This window comes from Colletotrichum aenigma (genome assembly GCF_013390185.1).
Source record: "Colletotrichum aenigma strain Cg56 chromosome Unknown KSG_Cg56_contig03, whole genome shotgun sequence".
Taxonomy (NCBI): domain Eukaryota; kingdom Fungi; phylum Ascomycota; class Sordariomycetes; order Glomerellales; family Glomerellaceae; genus Colletotrichum; species Colletotrichum aenigma.
In genome coordinates, this window is record NW_023500909.1 from 49,888 (window position 1) to 64,299 (window position 14,412).

The 14,412-nt window shown below is 56.3% G+C and overlaps 5 protein-coding genes across 5 annotated transcripts; 3 read left to right on the forward strand and 2 right to left on the reverse strand.

Annotated features, from left to right (window-relative positions):
- Positions 1–205: 205 nt before the first annotated feature.
- aflR (Aflatoxin biosynthesis regulatory protein) lies at positions 206–2,703 on the forward strand (the record flags this gene model as incomplete). Its single annotated transcript, XM_037319210.1, has 3 exons — positions 206–948; positions 1,000–2,227; positions 2,278–2,703. The coding sequence occupies 3 exons, from the start codon at positions 206–208 to the stop codon at positions 2,701–2,703; spliced, it is 2,397 nt and encodes a 798-aa protein (XP_037181308.1).
- Positions 2,704–3,353: 650 nt separating this feature from the next.
- bphA-0 (Benzoate 4-monooxygenase) lies at positions 3,354–4,946 on the reverse strand (the record flags this gene model as incomplete). The annotated part of the gene is made up of 2 exons (XM_037319211.1): positions 3,354–4,572; positions 4,639–4,946. 2 exons carry the CDS (start codon positions 4,944–4,946, stop codon positions 3,354–3,356), a joined length of 1,527 nt encoding a protein of 508 aa, XP_037181309.1.
- A 1,046-nt stretch (positions 4,947–5,992) lies between these two features.
- CGCA056_v003956 (uncharacterized protein) lies at positions 5,993–8,419 on the reverse strand (the record flags this gene model as incomplete). Its single annotated transcript, XM_037319212.1, has 1 exon — positions 5,993–8,419. The coding sequence occupies one exon, from the start codon at positions 8,417–8,419 to the stop codon at positions 5,993–5,995; it is 2,427 nt and encodes an 808-aa protein (XP_037181310.1).
- Positions 8,420–9,451: 1,032 nt separating this feature from the next.
- Positions 9,452–10,409, forward strand: CFD1 (Cytosolic Fe-S cluster assembly factor CFD1; the record flags this gene model as incomplete). Its single annotated transcript, XM_037319213.1, has 2 exons — positions 9,452–9,484; positions 9,543–10,409. 2 exons carry the CDS (start codon positions 9,452–9,454, stop codon positions 10,407–10,409), a joined length of 900 nt encoding a protein of 299 aa, XP_037181311.1.
- A 2,301-nt stretch (positions 10,410–12,710) lies between these two features.
- spe2 (S-adenosylmethionine decarboxylase proenzyme) lies at positions 12,711–14,276 on the forward strand (the record flags this gene model as incomplete). The annotated part of the gene is made up of 1 exon (XM_037319214.1): positions 12,711–14,276. The coding sequence occupies one exon, from the start codon at positions 12,711–12,713 to the stop codon at positions 14,274–14,276; it is 1,566 nt and encodes a 521-aa protein (XP_037181306.1).
- Positions 14,277–14,412: the final 136 nt, after the last annotated feature.

The window sequence follows — 14,412 nt, forward strand, 5'->3', positions numbered from 1 at the left end:
TACACACACGCGCGCGCGTGCAGAGGACTGGACACACAGGTCGCCGTGTTCTGAGTTGAGACCCACGCCGATTGTTCCCCGGAATGGGAAATCCATGAGCCCTTAGACCGAGCCTCATCCCTCTCCATGTCTGCAGCAGACGCCGCCGAGTTCCGGTGACAGGAATCGAGGCCGCGCCCACGCGTGTTCGCTCGTGTCTGGGACAATGGCAGACTTATTCGGTAGTAGCAGCGGCAACAGTGACAATCACCCCCAAAACCCAAACACCATCAATCACAATAGCAACGACAACCTGGGACATCACCTCCGACCCGACAGACCACCGACAGCCGCACCCGCGACCACCACCAACAACATCCAGTCCGACCTGTCTGCTCCCTCGGCCTCAGCCTCAGCCGGTCCCGGCCCCGGTGCTGCCACTGCCGTGACAGCATCAGCCTCGTCCGTGTCTCCGAAGCCAGCCAAGCGGTCCTCGACAACGACATGCGTCACCTGTCGAGCCCGAAAGGTCCGTTGTGATGGCCGCCGCGAAGTATGCAGCAACTGCGACCGTCTCGGCTTCAACTGCACCTACGAGGATCCCAACTCGGACCCCAATGGCCTCTCATCCGGTCCATCCTTCCCCTTACCCCGACGTCGCGTACGTCAAGCTTGTGAGAGCTGTCACTCCCGCAAGGCCCGGTGCAGCGGCGACACCCCAGCCTGCCAAAGATGTCGTAACCAGGGCATCGAGTGTGTTTACCGGGTATCCAAACGAGCTCGCCTGAGCATCCATCACGCTCCCCGTGTCGACCAAGTTGTAAGATCACCGACGACATCATCGGCTGCCGCTGCCCGTGAGCAGCAGGTACGTCGGTCACAGTCTAGAGATGATGGCGCTCACGACTCCGATGCCGGTGGGCCGGAAGTCATGGCCTCCAACACCCCAAGTACTTTCAACCAGGAACTGTAGGCTGGCTCTCATTCAATTTGAATATCGCTGTTACTAACTATTCACAGCTCGACGTCCGATCCCCAATTCGAGTCGCTCATCAGTCGAGCACTCGACAATTTCTTTCGTCATGTTCATCACATCCCCATGCTCTCATTCCTACATCGTGCTTCACTCATGCAAAGGCACCACGCCGGTGGTCTAGACCGACCACTGCTGCTCGCTCTCATCGGCATCACGAGTATGCTCACCGACCTGGGGCCAGGCACGAAAGAGTATGGTGAGAAGTGTGTCGATGAATCCGAGGCATTGATTCTGAAAAGCTTGGAGAACCCCTCAACCATCAAGGTTCAGACACTCGCCCTCATAATCAAGTACCGCATCTTGACTCGGCGCTTCTCGAGCGCCTTTGTACTCGCCGCCACCGCTGCGAGGTTTGCCATGGCACTGCGTCTCAATCACGAGAACAGCGACTTGTGCTTCTTGGCTCAGGAATCAAGACGTCGCCTCATGTGGGCGTTGTTCATGATCGACCAGGGCATGGCCGGCGGATACCGAGATCTCACCTTGTGGTCTCCCGAGCTCATCCACATCCCGCTTCCATGCAACGAGCGAGACTTCGAGTTCGATCTCGCACCACCTTCGATGCGGAGCTTGGTTCCTCAGCCCGACGAGTCCGAGAACGACGACATCGGCAGCCTCGCACTTCACGTACGTATCCTCTGGGTTCGCGGCAGGATCTTGAAGTTTGCCAAAAGAGCGGCGGCCTGCTCCAACGACGATGACTTGGCTCGCATGCGTGATCAACTGCAAGCATTTGCCAAGGAGCTCTCAGAGTTCGCCGAAAGATTGCCCGTATCATTCCGGTGGTCCGATAACAGCTTGCGGCTGCGAGCGTACTCGCCGCGACTCTGCGTGTTCATCATGATCCACATCTGGTGGCGTCAGTGCCATTGCGATCTGTACCGATTAGGACTCGTAGGACTGCGAGACTCCCTTTCACGCACTGCCGCTGAACGGCTAGGACCTGACTTCAGCGCCCAATGTCAACGGCAATGCTTCGAACATGCCCTGGAGATGTCCAACATGTTTACGTCCATTAAGCAGTTAGACCACTATCCTGTAGCAGACTTGGATATGCCTGTCTGTGCTTATCAGTGTGTCCGCATGCTATATTATATCTATCATCTCAACGCGGAGGAGTATGGTCTCACCCCTGACGTTCTCCGGAAGAAGGCTTCGATCTGTCTTGACGTCACTAAGGGTTGTTGTTCCGGAACAGCAGCAAACGCAATTGTGAGTCCGGCAACTGCACTATTCCCCTTCACCGCTGACTTCTCCCACAGCAAACCGATCTACAGCGTCTCATGGACCACGGTCTTTCAATACAGGCCACGCCGAGCCGACTGGTCAGTGAAGAACCGCATGATGAGAGAAATGGAAACGGACCAAAGCGCGTATCGCGGCTGGGCCGGGCGAAGCAAGTGCAGCTCGTGGATGATCCGGACAGCGGTGCGCCCGCCGCCGACGAGCTCACCAATCGGCCTTTTGGCATCGGTGCCTGGGAGGACATTCAAGTCGTCGAGTCGGACAAGCCGGACGAGGAGATGTTGCCGGCGCCGCCGCCCGCTGGACCTGGTTCACTCGAGGTCAACAACGCTTTCGAGGGCGCGTTGGACAGCCTTGACTTTAACATGGAGCCCATGGGTCTAGAATCCCTTGCTTGGTTCTCCAACGAGTGGTCTCAAGGAGACTTTCAGGACTTTCAATGATGCGGGGGATACTACACAATCAGACGAAAAGCCCCGATGAGTTCGTAAACTCGGGTGAAACGGGAACGAAATTGCCGTCTTGCCGATGACAAAGGGGCAGAAACTGACAGCCGCGAACCTTGAGGTTGGTACTCGGCACGATATGACAAGAGTCAAATTACAAAGTCAGGGATTCATCATTCATGTGTAAGTATTTTCTTACGGAGTACGCGAGCAGCTTGCTAAAGGCGAACCGCCAGATAAGCAGGATGTGCTACACAGGCACAGCTAGTCTATTCCATACCAATTATCCCACCGGCGATGGACCCGAAACCCTCGGGAGTTTAAGTGCCGCTGCGCGCTTTCTTGAGTCAATAACGGAGGCTTCGGCGGCATATCTCAGATGATAAGGTTCTTCAAATTACGCTGCAAACCTTGCTGGGAGATAGCAAGGTAACGTTCCAGGCCATGAAGCAAATGGCTTGATGGATCCTGATGCAACATGCGAAGAACCATGACAACCGGATAATGGGCATTATTGGAGAGCCTTTGAACAAACTCATGAGAGTAATCACAGGATGCATTCCTCCGTAGTGTCTTAATGTATACATCTCAAAAAAGACACTTAGCACCATGCCATTGTGTCAACATCCACCAGCCCCATACTGATTCTACCGTCTGTGAATGCTAATGTTCAGCTCCAAGGGCTTTCTCAAGAATCCCTCCTTGGTATCCATGTAGTCCTGCTTCAATTCGACGCGATAACGCCTCGCCCACGTAGCCACAATAAGCTTCATCTCCATCTCAGCAACATTTCTGCCCACGCAGGCCCGGGGACCGTGGCTGAAAGGAATGAATGCGTTCTTCTGCCTGGTCGTGACGGACTCCCATCTCTCCGGGCGGAAGTCGTCCGCGTCGGGGCCCCAGATCTCCTTGGAGTGGTGCATCGTGTACGACGGCACGCTGAGGACGGTGCCAGGTGGGAAGAAGTGGCCGCGGATCGACACGCCCTGGGAGTCGGCGGGAATCTCGCGCGGCAGACCGATACCAGATGTGGAGTGGAACCGGAGCGTCTCGTTGATCACCATGCCCAGGTAGGGCAAGTCGCGCACCATTTCGTAGGTAGGAACATCAACGCTAGCGGGAATCGCAGCGTCCAGCTCGGCCTGGAGCTTCTCGATGACACCGGGGGTTCTGGCAACGTGGAACAGCAGGGCGCATGATGAGTTGGATGTCGTGTCGCTGCCCGCAATGAGCTGCGTCAAGGCCTCGGCCGTGAGCTCCTCTCTACCAAGCGGCTGGCCCTTGTCGTCGCGACCCTCCATCAAGCGGGCGAGAAGATCCAGACGGTCGACATCGGGAGGGTTGTCCAGACGAGCCTTGACGCGAGCAATGGCCATTCCGGCGAGGTTCTGCACGGCCTCGAGACCTTGGCTAAAGAACGGGTCCGGAATGTACTTGGCCCAGGGCTTCATCTCGGGGTAGATGCCCAGCGTAGCAGACACCTCACCACGGCGGTTGAGAATCTCAATGGCCGGGGCGTAGATGGGCGGGCTGTTTGGTGATTCACGGACCTCGGCAATATCGGCGCCAGCTGCCAGCATACCAAACGGCGCACCAAAGGCGAGGTCGCCGATCACGTCAAAGGCCAGATAGTTGAACCACTTGAGGCAGTCGAGCACGGCGCCCTGCTTGGCCGGGCTGTTCTGAATCAGCTCGTCCCACTTCTTGACGAAGAGCGCGAGGTTCTCGTGCATGTACGGCTCGAACTGGCCGATGGACTTGACAGAGAAGGTGTGCGAGACAATCTTGCGCTTGCGGGAGTGCTCATGGCGGTCTCGGGTGTTGAAGAGGCCTCGCTGGATGGAGACGAAGGCATCGTAGAAGTTGCTGGTGCGGGGTCAGCTAGTGTCTCTTCCAAGGTCTGTGGCTTTGTTCAGGTTCACGTATACGTACGATTTCAGGAATCCATTTCCGTGTCCGTAGATAATGTTAATCGCATCGTCGTCCGCGATGCTTACGTGGTTGGGCTGGATCCGCACCACAGGACCCAGCTCCTTGTGAAGCTTATCAACCGTCTCGTATCTGTCTCCACGCCGGACAACATACAGGAGCCAGAAATTTGTGAATTGTGCCGGAAAGGGAGAGGGGATGCCACGCAAATGTGCGTACGTGACAAAATATGGGTATAGGTAGTAGGCCACCAAGCCTGCAGCCAGCAGGGCCGGTGCCCATGGCGAGATGAGAAGCTCGATGAGGGCCATCGTGAGGGTCTGCGTTTCTCAGAGTGTCTCAACTCTCTCGGATCAGGAATTGTGTGAAGAGAAATATTGTGAAAATAAAAAAAAAAGATGGGGAAGCGAAGAAGCGAGACTGATATAAACCAGTTGAGACCAGGTCATCCACACATCAGCAACGTTTACGGGAATAATCAAAAAGTGTCGAGACTGGGGCGCCGGGGCCTTCTTGTAGTCGTTTTGGTCCTCTCACATGAGTCTTTTTTGAAATAGAAGGGATGAAGGGGAAAATGCTAAAACCAGCACCGCCGAGACGGCCGTGACGCTATGCGTTAAGCTTTCTTCGGACCCTGCTGGGTGGATCTGGCGGGGATGCGCGGAGAACCGGTGTCTGTCCAGCCGCCGCCTCTCTGTGGCTCCTGGGCTCCTCTGGGCTCCTCTGGGCGCCTCCGAACTCGTTCTAGTGTAGGAGAAAGACAGTGCTGGGGCCAAGGAATGACCACGTCTAAACACGAAATACCCCAAGACGCTCCCCCTGGAGCCCCCGCGCCCCCGCACCCGGCACTGAGCCCGGCAAGTACGGGCGAGACGGCAACGAATATCGGGATCACGATTCGGCCTACAACGGCGTTTGAAGACGGCGCGAGGTCGTCTTTCTTCCGTCTCTCCAACCGATCCCACCGCCTCAAGTGGGTTCGCTCCGTCATGCAGCTCGGCTTGGCCGCACGTCATATGCCCTCTAGACATGTGTCAGTCTGCAGTCACTGCGTGTCGTGTGTCCTCCCTGACGAGGGCTTGGAGATAGGAAAGGTTCAGTAATCGTTGGTGAAGTAGTGGTCCATATGTTTAGATTGCATACTAAACACGCCGTGAATATATCAACAAGCCACTTGCTAAAGTCCGTTTTCCAATGCCCCAAGAAACTCCGTAGCTGATGCGCCGAGTCTGAGTCGCATGGCTAAATGATGTGAAAATAACGAGAATATGAATGGCGCCGTGTCTCACGTCTTCTATGGTGAAGCAAGGCCGATGTCGCTCTCTTTCTATGTATAGAATCTCAAGATGCCCCAAGGTCATTTCAGCATGTATGATAGGTCAGGCAGATTCCGCAAAATCTGCTGCACCGGCTCAGAATCGTCGGTACTATTCCGCGGCTGAGCTGTGGACGGGGTCCCTAGGCCCGATGTTAGAGGCGTGTTCAGCAGCCCTCCCGCAGATACACCGGCTTTACCATCGTGAGATGGGGCTGGCGGGTCGATCGAGTTTGGCGCTATGGAGATGTTCGGTGGTCGCTTCTTCACAGACGCCGGTCTGAAGGCGTACGTCGACTCTGGCGGCTTAATCGAACCGACTTGGCTATGGGGTGTGCCTGCTGGTGCAGCTGGTGTGGAGGCGGGGGCGGGGCGGACTATATTGCCAATATCCTTGACTCCTGATTTGCTCTCCTCCGCTGTCTTATTCCCGGTGCCGAGACTTTCGGGTCTGGGGTTGGAAGCCAAGGGGCTGTCAGAGGGCGCAGTCAGCGGTGCATCGGGTAGCGGGTTTGTCGAGAACGAATCCCAACTCGTCTTGGGAAGAGACGTCGAGTCTGTTGCTTCTGCAGTTGTCGGAGAAACCATGTCGCCCCATTCATCGTCCTCGTCTTCATCCTCTGCCTCCTTTTCAGGCGGCTTATCGGCCGTTGAAGTCGTGGGCACGAATGGCTTAGTGGACGCAAAGACAGGCAAGGAGGCATGCGACTTTGGTGTGTTGTCAAAGCCTCGGAAACCGAGTGGAAGCGGCTTCGCGAAGTTAGTGCGCTCAGGTGCCTTTGCTTCTTCTGCTGTCTTTGAATCACCAGGTGCGGTGCTCCAGCCAAACGAGGCCAGTCCTCCCCAATTGTCCTTGGCCTGAGCAGAAGCTGGCGTGCCCTCCTTGGACGCGGGAACCATGGGTGCCGTCGAAAGAGAAGGCAGAGCATGAATAGAGTGGGTAGGTCGATGCACGGAAGCTTGCCGCTTTGCCTTGCGTCCAAACACCCGATCCAAGTCAACTGGCGTCGACTCTGTTGTCGAGTCCCAGCCAAAGAACTTGCCGCCTGCCTTCCTGGCCAGACCTCCCCGGAAAGCGCGTCCTCCCATTGAGTCTTCCTCCATCCACCTGCGCACAATCTTCATCGTCTCATCTCGCATCGTGGAGTTCATCCAAGTGATACGGACATAGTTCTCATCGTGTCCAACGTTGAATTTGCGAAGGGATTCGTGGCGCGACAGCCGATACCACATCTTGCGTTCTGATATGCCGGTGAAACTGTCGGTGATGATCCGGTCCGTCACGTCTCCCGCGTCTTCTGGTGTTGGTAGAGAGGTAGGCTCAGGTACTAAGGCGTCTAGATTGCTTAAGTCGATCACGAAAGGGTCGTGCTCTGGAACCTTTGGCTTTCGAAGCTCCTCCCATTCGTTTGCAGCGTCGCTTTTAGTCTTGGCGGAATCCTTCTCAACGTCTTCAGCGGAGGATACTTGCGCCGGTCTTGATTCGTCGTCGTTCGAGGATATGCAGTCATCCAAGTCATGGATCGAGGCATCGTCTGTACTTGCGTTCAAATCTCTGCTGGCACTTCGCCGAGGGGGAGGCTGCCGCTCGGGAGTGACGGTTGTCCTCTTGGCTATTCCATCGTACATCTCTACCAAGGACTGGACCTTGGACGAGGCTTTCCTCTGTATGCTCTTGACAATTGGGTTGTCTTCGATCGAAGTGATGGGGGAGTCGGCGTGTGGCACATTTTGTGGTTCGTCGTCGTCGTCGTCATCTTCAACTCCGTCCTCTTCTCCAGATGATGCGGATGCTGAGGAAGGTGACGGCCCGTGAAACCGCGCAGGTTGATAGTCGTTCACGGGAATATCCGCGATGTCGTCGGGGGGCTTGGATATGGATTCGAATATGTCTCGTTGGAAGTCGAAGATGGGGCGTCCGTTTATTGAATTACTTTCAGGTATCATTTGTCTCGGGGTATCTGGTTCGAGCTCGATGGTGGGAGTGTCGAGTGTCGTCGACGGCACATCGGGTATCTGGGGCAGTTGCGCCAAAGGCTCGGGGTCGTCTTTGGTGAAGGAGGAAGCATTTGCCCATGGGTCTGGTGAGAAGCGGCCTGACGATAGGCTGTTTGGTGTAGTCGGTGCCCTCAGGCCTGGCGAAGCTGAGCGGCTCGAGGGCCATTTGGGAGTGCTGCTCTTGCGACGGGGCCTCGGCTCATAGCTGGGGGTGAGCTGCTCAATTGGCGCAGGCTCGTTGCCCCAAGCCCATGGCGACGCGTTCGAAGCTTTGGCAGGGTCCGGAGATTCCCAATCGCCAAACGCATCGTCGTCTAGCCCCCATGGTGACTGGGCAGAAGGTAATGTCAGATTGCTCGGGGTGGAGAGGAAGGCGGCGGGGGGAGGTTCGAGGATGGTCTTGGAGGGACTGGTTGACGGCGCGGTGGGATTGTCGGAAGTAGCCCACGGGGAGCCCCATGGATCGTCCATAGTGTGGAACTACAGCTCATGTTGTTGTCGATGCTCAATCGAAGAGATCAGTCCTTCGCGCGTCGGCGGATTGTGGTGATCGGAGTCCGAGATTAGATGGCCATCGTCGACGGTTCGCGATGCGCAGCTCGAGAGGTCGGTTCCTGGGGTTGGTGGCAATGGCTGAGGTATCAGCCTAGGTATTCGTACAGGATGACGGATGCGGCGTTGGAGAGGGGCGCAAATGTCTCAATCGGTCAGGAAACAACGACGGCACCAGCGTGGAACATGGAAAAAAGGAGCTTCTGCAACGCAGGAGGGAATGGACTGTGATGGGAAGCGAGGACACTCGTGGAATGGACGGCTGCATGTCCCAGACCGCGACCCATGTCCAGGGACTCCGGACCCACGTCCAAGACAACAGCGCTGTCTCACGGTTCCTCGGGAGCTTCAGCAGCGTCTATTTTGGCTGGCTACGGCCGGCCTGAGCGCTGTCTTCAGCACCGGAGGATGCTGAGCTAAGCGATGTGACAAACCGAGAGCTTGACGCCGAAGTTTAGCCAGCCGGAGGAGCAGGATAAAAAGATTAGATAAGGAGGGGAGCAGTCACTGTCCATGCACCTTTGATTCAGTGCAGCCAGCCAGCGCCGATGACGGCATGTGAGAGGCGAAAAAAAAAAAAAAACATACCTTTAGTGAATGGAATTCTTCTAGAACGTGTCAAAATTCCGTTCAAAAGCAGCCTCACTGACAATCTAGACGGAGACTAATCAACCCTGATCAACCCAGCCACTGGCCAGAATTCCGTCTTTGACTAACCAGTGCTTACCAACCACGGCGCCGATTGATTGACCTGGCCGGCAGAGGCAGGGTGGGGACTGAACATCGCAGCTTCGCCGGCGTTCATTGATTTCAAATGTGCCGCCCTTGACTTGCTCTACATCCTCACTTCTCAACACCCTTGACTTCCTCCTGTGTAGACACAATATTGGGATATCTCGTCATCCGTTCCAGACATTCGACTCTTCTCTCCCTCGGAAACGTCAAACCAACATGTCGCTTACCAAGGTCAAGCATATTGTGCTGGTATTACCCCGCCATCCCACCTTCGTCGCGACGACCGTACACTGACTGGCTTGCGCAGGTCTTGTCGGGCAAGGGCGGCGTCGGAAAGTCGTCCGTCACGACTCAGCTCGCCCTGTCACTGTCTTTGGCGGGCTTTTCTGTCGGCGTACTCGATGTCGACCTCACAGGCCCTTCCATCCCGCGCATGCTTTCCATTGAAGCCTCCAAGGTCACTCAGGCACCCGGCGGCTGGCTTCCCGTACCCGTCCACGATGCCGTCGAAGAAAAGGGCATCGGCCCGTTCCGTGCAATGAGTCTCGGGTTCCTTCTCCCTCGGCGCGGCGACGCTGTCGTCTGGCGTGGTCCCAAAAAAACGGCCATGGTCCGGCAGTTCCTCTCAGACGTGCTCTGGGACGAGACCGACTACCTCCTCATCGACACCCCTCCCGGCACCAGTGACGAGCACATTTCTCTCGCAGAGACTCTCATGCGCGATGCTCGACCCGGCCAGGTGGCGGGCGCGGTGGTCGTCACAACTCCTCAAGCCGTCGCAACTGCCGACGTCAAGAAGGAGCTCAACTTTTGCGTCAAGACCGGCCTTAAAGTGCTCGGCGTCATCGAGAACATGAGCGGCTTCGTCTGCCCGCACTGCTCCGAATGCACCAACATCTTCAGCTCTGGGGGCGGAGAGGTCATGGCTCAGGAGTTCTCGGTGCCTTTCCTTGGAACCGTCCCCATCGATCCTCAGTTTGGTGAGCTTGTCGAGTCGGGCAAGAGACCGCAGTACCCCCAAGGTACCCAAGTCAACGGTCAGGACCTCAGCCAGTCCAATACGCATTCAGGCGATACTCTCGTTGAGAAATATCAGGACTGTTCACTCTCAGGTATCTTCAAGGAAATCACGACCAAGTTGACAACGACCGTCGAAAGCCAAGCCCAGTCATGAACGAATTGAAGAGGCATCCATCACACAACCAAGCAGATGTCATCCGCGCACCTGGTGGCTCAAATGTCCAGGCGATGTTCCAGAGGGACTTGGGTTGAGAGAGCCTTCACGCCCTGCCTATTCCAACAAGATGAAGGCGCTGTGCAGAGACGCCAGCAGCAGCACAACCTCAATGATGGAAGAGTCCCCTGTTGAGTCATCATCAAGTTCCGCTCAAATTGCAGCATCATGACTGCTGCGGATCATGGCGATGCAACGCATTGTCGGCGACAACTGATGGGCAGCGTAGAATTCGATGCATGGCACTGGGCAGGCTTGGAGTCAGAGTCAGGACACGTGAGGGTGGCTGAGAATGGCGGAATCCCTGGCCGGGCTGGCGTTCTTCCCAGACAAAGCCCCGCCAACGTCTCGACGGTGCCTGATTGACATTGGATTGGCCTGGCCTGGAGCGGCCGAACTCAGGCTTCAGTCGCCGAGGGTACCTTATTAGTACTCGCGGTCTCACCGCATTATTGAAATGTGTACCTTGCCTTGCGGAACAACGGAGAATACTACGTCGGGTGTTCAAGAGTCAGTGTGCCAAACAAGACTCAACCCAAATATCAATCGATTATTTAATTGGCTTGTCTGTCAAAGACGGGGCGACTATGCCATGCAGGAGACGCGCCGTGAAGAATGGAGTGAGACGTCATTTTCGTCAGCTCCCCTGCTGTATTCTGTACCTTACCTCGTGGTCTGGGCTTGACACCGAGAGACACTCGTGCAGTGGGAACAGAGGGGCCAGGGGAGTACATAATCTGCCTGGCGAGTAATTGTGTATAAGTAGCTGTGTCTTGCGGGCAGACGCATATTATCCGCTGCCCGTTCTCTCCCGGGCACAGCTCCCCATGAACCAGTGATCTGGCGCGAACATGCGGACGGAAGCTACTGAACTGGAAATAGATGCAGCGAGGAAGGGCTGGTCAACAGAAAGAAACGGCCAGGTACATGAGATGAAAATACCTCCTCATAAGGTTCCCTGTCGCTGTTTGGCTGTTTGGGCTGAAATTTTCCAGGTAAGGTGGGGGACGACAACGCGCCCAGCCCGCCGAGGGGGACACTGGCCTGACGGGACGCTAGGGGAGGGGTACCTAGAAATACCTAACCTTACCTGGGTGTTCAAGACAGGGAACCGCCAATCGCCGATGCGCAGAATCAACTTTTTTTTTCCCACTTTGTGTTCCCCTCCACGGCCTCCACAGAAAACCACAACCACAACAACCTCGCAGAATCTAGCTGGAAGCTTCAAAATTCGAGCTCGATCCTGTCTTCTACACGTTGTGCGACTTGAAACCCCGTCTGCCTTGTTTCGTTCTGTCGAGAGCTGCTCTCTGACTAGTTCGATCACTTCAGCTTCAATTTTTGCCATCGCCGGCGCATCGCTCTCTGCCGTCACGAGACTCCTCCTCGACACCTGTCCCCCGTATCGTGCCAGCGCATCAATCGGAAGCTTCTCCGACCGACCTTTCTCGAGATACCCATCTAGAGATCCAAATCTTTCGATGATCAATCCTCGAATCTAACACCACATCACGGTGATACACACGTCGTTGGCCTGCTTCTGCCGCCTTCGCCCCTCCATCTCTGCCGATTTCTGGCCGTCTATGAACCGGATCGACCTGCTACGCTTCCTCTCCAAGCCCGCAAAGTACGTATCTCTTATCCCCCCTCTCTCTTTCAGTCTGCTGCAAAGCTCCCAACCGCCGTAAACAAGGTGCTGGTCGTCCATGGACCAGCCATGCTTCTGCAATCTACAACCATCTTCTCCTCACGTTACTAACAGCTTCTCCCAGGCCCAGATAACACCTGCTGATATTCCAAGCACCAACATACCTCGACTGATTGCCCATACGAGCCTCCTTGTCTCCCTCGTCCGTACCCTCAAATCCCGATCACGCAGATAACCTCGTCTGCTAGGTCCGATACTCCACCACAGGTATCGGTGTCTGCCAGAGCGAGGCCCATCTATCGAGCCAACATTCCGCTGCCAAGGGTCTTTTTCCTACCCCTCCAAGCCCGGCCTCCCTAACGTCCTTTCGAGTGACGTTAAAACCCCTCTATCAATACCATTGCTGCTGGCTCCGCCAGCCTCAACAAACGTCCACCCTCCTGTGGGCCTACTCTCTCAAACGAACGCCGCAAAGTTCGTTTGAGTGGTAGCTAGTGTCCCGCGGACTTCTAGCCCTCCTGTTCCGAGAACACCACATCTCCATCTCGTCAATAATCTACCGGGTCGCGCCCAGATAGCCCGCCCCGCTGAAGATGGTCAACCTCTCGGTCCCCAACAACTACACCTTCTCTCCGTCTGAGGCAACTCCCCATCTGACTATCAATCACGATGTCGCTGCCGATCTAGACTCGAGCAACGCCTTCGAGGGCCCCGAGAAGCTCCTTGAAGTCTGGTTCGCTCCTGGTCCCGACGCTCTCCCCGCGAGCGCCCAGCCCGATGGACTGAAGGCCGTCTCCGCCGACACTTGGGTCACCATGCTCGACATGGTCAACTGCAAGATCTTGTCCGTCCTCGAGTCCGACTCCGTCGATGCCTACCTGCTCTCCGAGTCCAGCTTGTTTGTGTTCCCCCACAAGCTCATCCTCAAGACCTGTGGCACCACGACTTTGTTGCTGGGCTTGCAGCGTCTGCTCCATATCGCTGCTGAGCACGCTGGATTCCCCTTCCACAACGCAAAGGCGGCCACCGACATCAAGGCTGCCGCGACCCCCTACCGCGTCTTCTACAGTCGCAAGAACTTCCTGTTCCCTGATCGCCAGGAGGGTCCCCATCGCAGCTGGAAGTCGGAAGTCAAGTACCTCGACGACATGTTTGAAGGCGGCAGTGCTTACATGGTTGGCAAGATGAACGGAGACCATTGGTACCTGTACATCACCTCGCCCAACCAGACCTTGACACCTCCCCGCACTCCCGAGGAGAAGGAGACTCCTCTTGGGTCTGCGTCTCGTATCCCGACTGGCAGCGTTGCCAGCTTCAGCAGCGGTGTCGAGGAGCACAACGACGAAACTTTGGAGATTCTCATGACCGACCTCGACCCTGAGAATGCGAAGCAATTCTATTTGTCGCACGCGAGTGCGGTCGCTAGCGACAAATCGCATCTGCTGCAGACTCAGGCTGCTCGAGACAAGGCCCACGAGAGCTTGGGCGACCTTTCCCAGGTTCCCGAGAAGAGTTCTGATGAGGAGGTGGACGTTTTCAGCAACATTGGCGAGTCGGACCTCACCGATGCTGACCGCGCTGTCAAGGGGGCTATGACAACGGAGGGCCATGCTCTCGGTACCGTCGTGTCTGAGGGATGCGGTCTGTCCAGCGTCTACCCCACGAGCAAGTACCCCGGTGCGCGTGTCGATGCCTATCTCTTCAGCCCCTGTGGCTTCTCCGCCAACGGCGTCGTTCCTGCCATCACCGACGATGAGGACGCGTCCAAGAGCGAGAAGGGGGCCAACGCTGCTCACTATTTTACCGTCCATGTGACCCCTGAGCCCGACTGCTCGTTTGCCTCTTTCGAGACCAACGTGCCCGGCGGCCAGAGCGGCCGTACTACCGCGGAGATCATTGAGCACGTCGTAGACATTTTCAAGCCTGGACGCTTCAGCGTTACCCTGTTCGAGGCCAAGGGGAAGAGTGCCAACCCCTATGGTATGGGTGATTTTGTCTCCAGAACTACTGCGGCCCAGCGTTTGGTTGACCCTGTCCGGGGATACCGTCGTATCGACCGCATTGTCCACGACTTCGAGGACTACGATCTCGTGTTCCGTTTCTACGAGAAGGAGGACTGGGCGGGTGATCGTGAGGCCCGCCTCGGCGAGCTGATGTAGGATGAAAACGGGATTGCGGAGGATACAGTCTCTTCCGTCTTGCTGGACAACCTATCTCCTTGACTTGCCGTAGTTCATACTCCTAGGGCCCGCTCCCAACTTCCTCTCCTTCTCCCGGGGCACTTTGCGAGTAGCA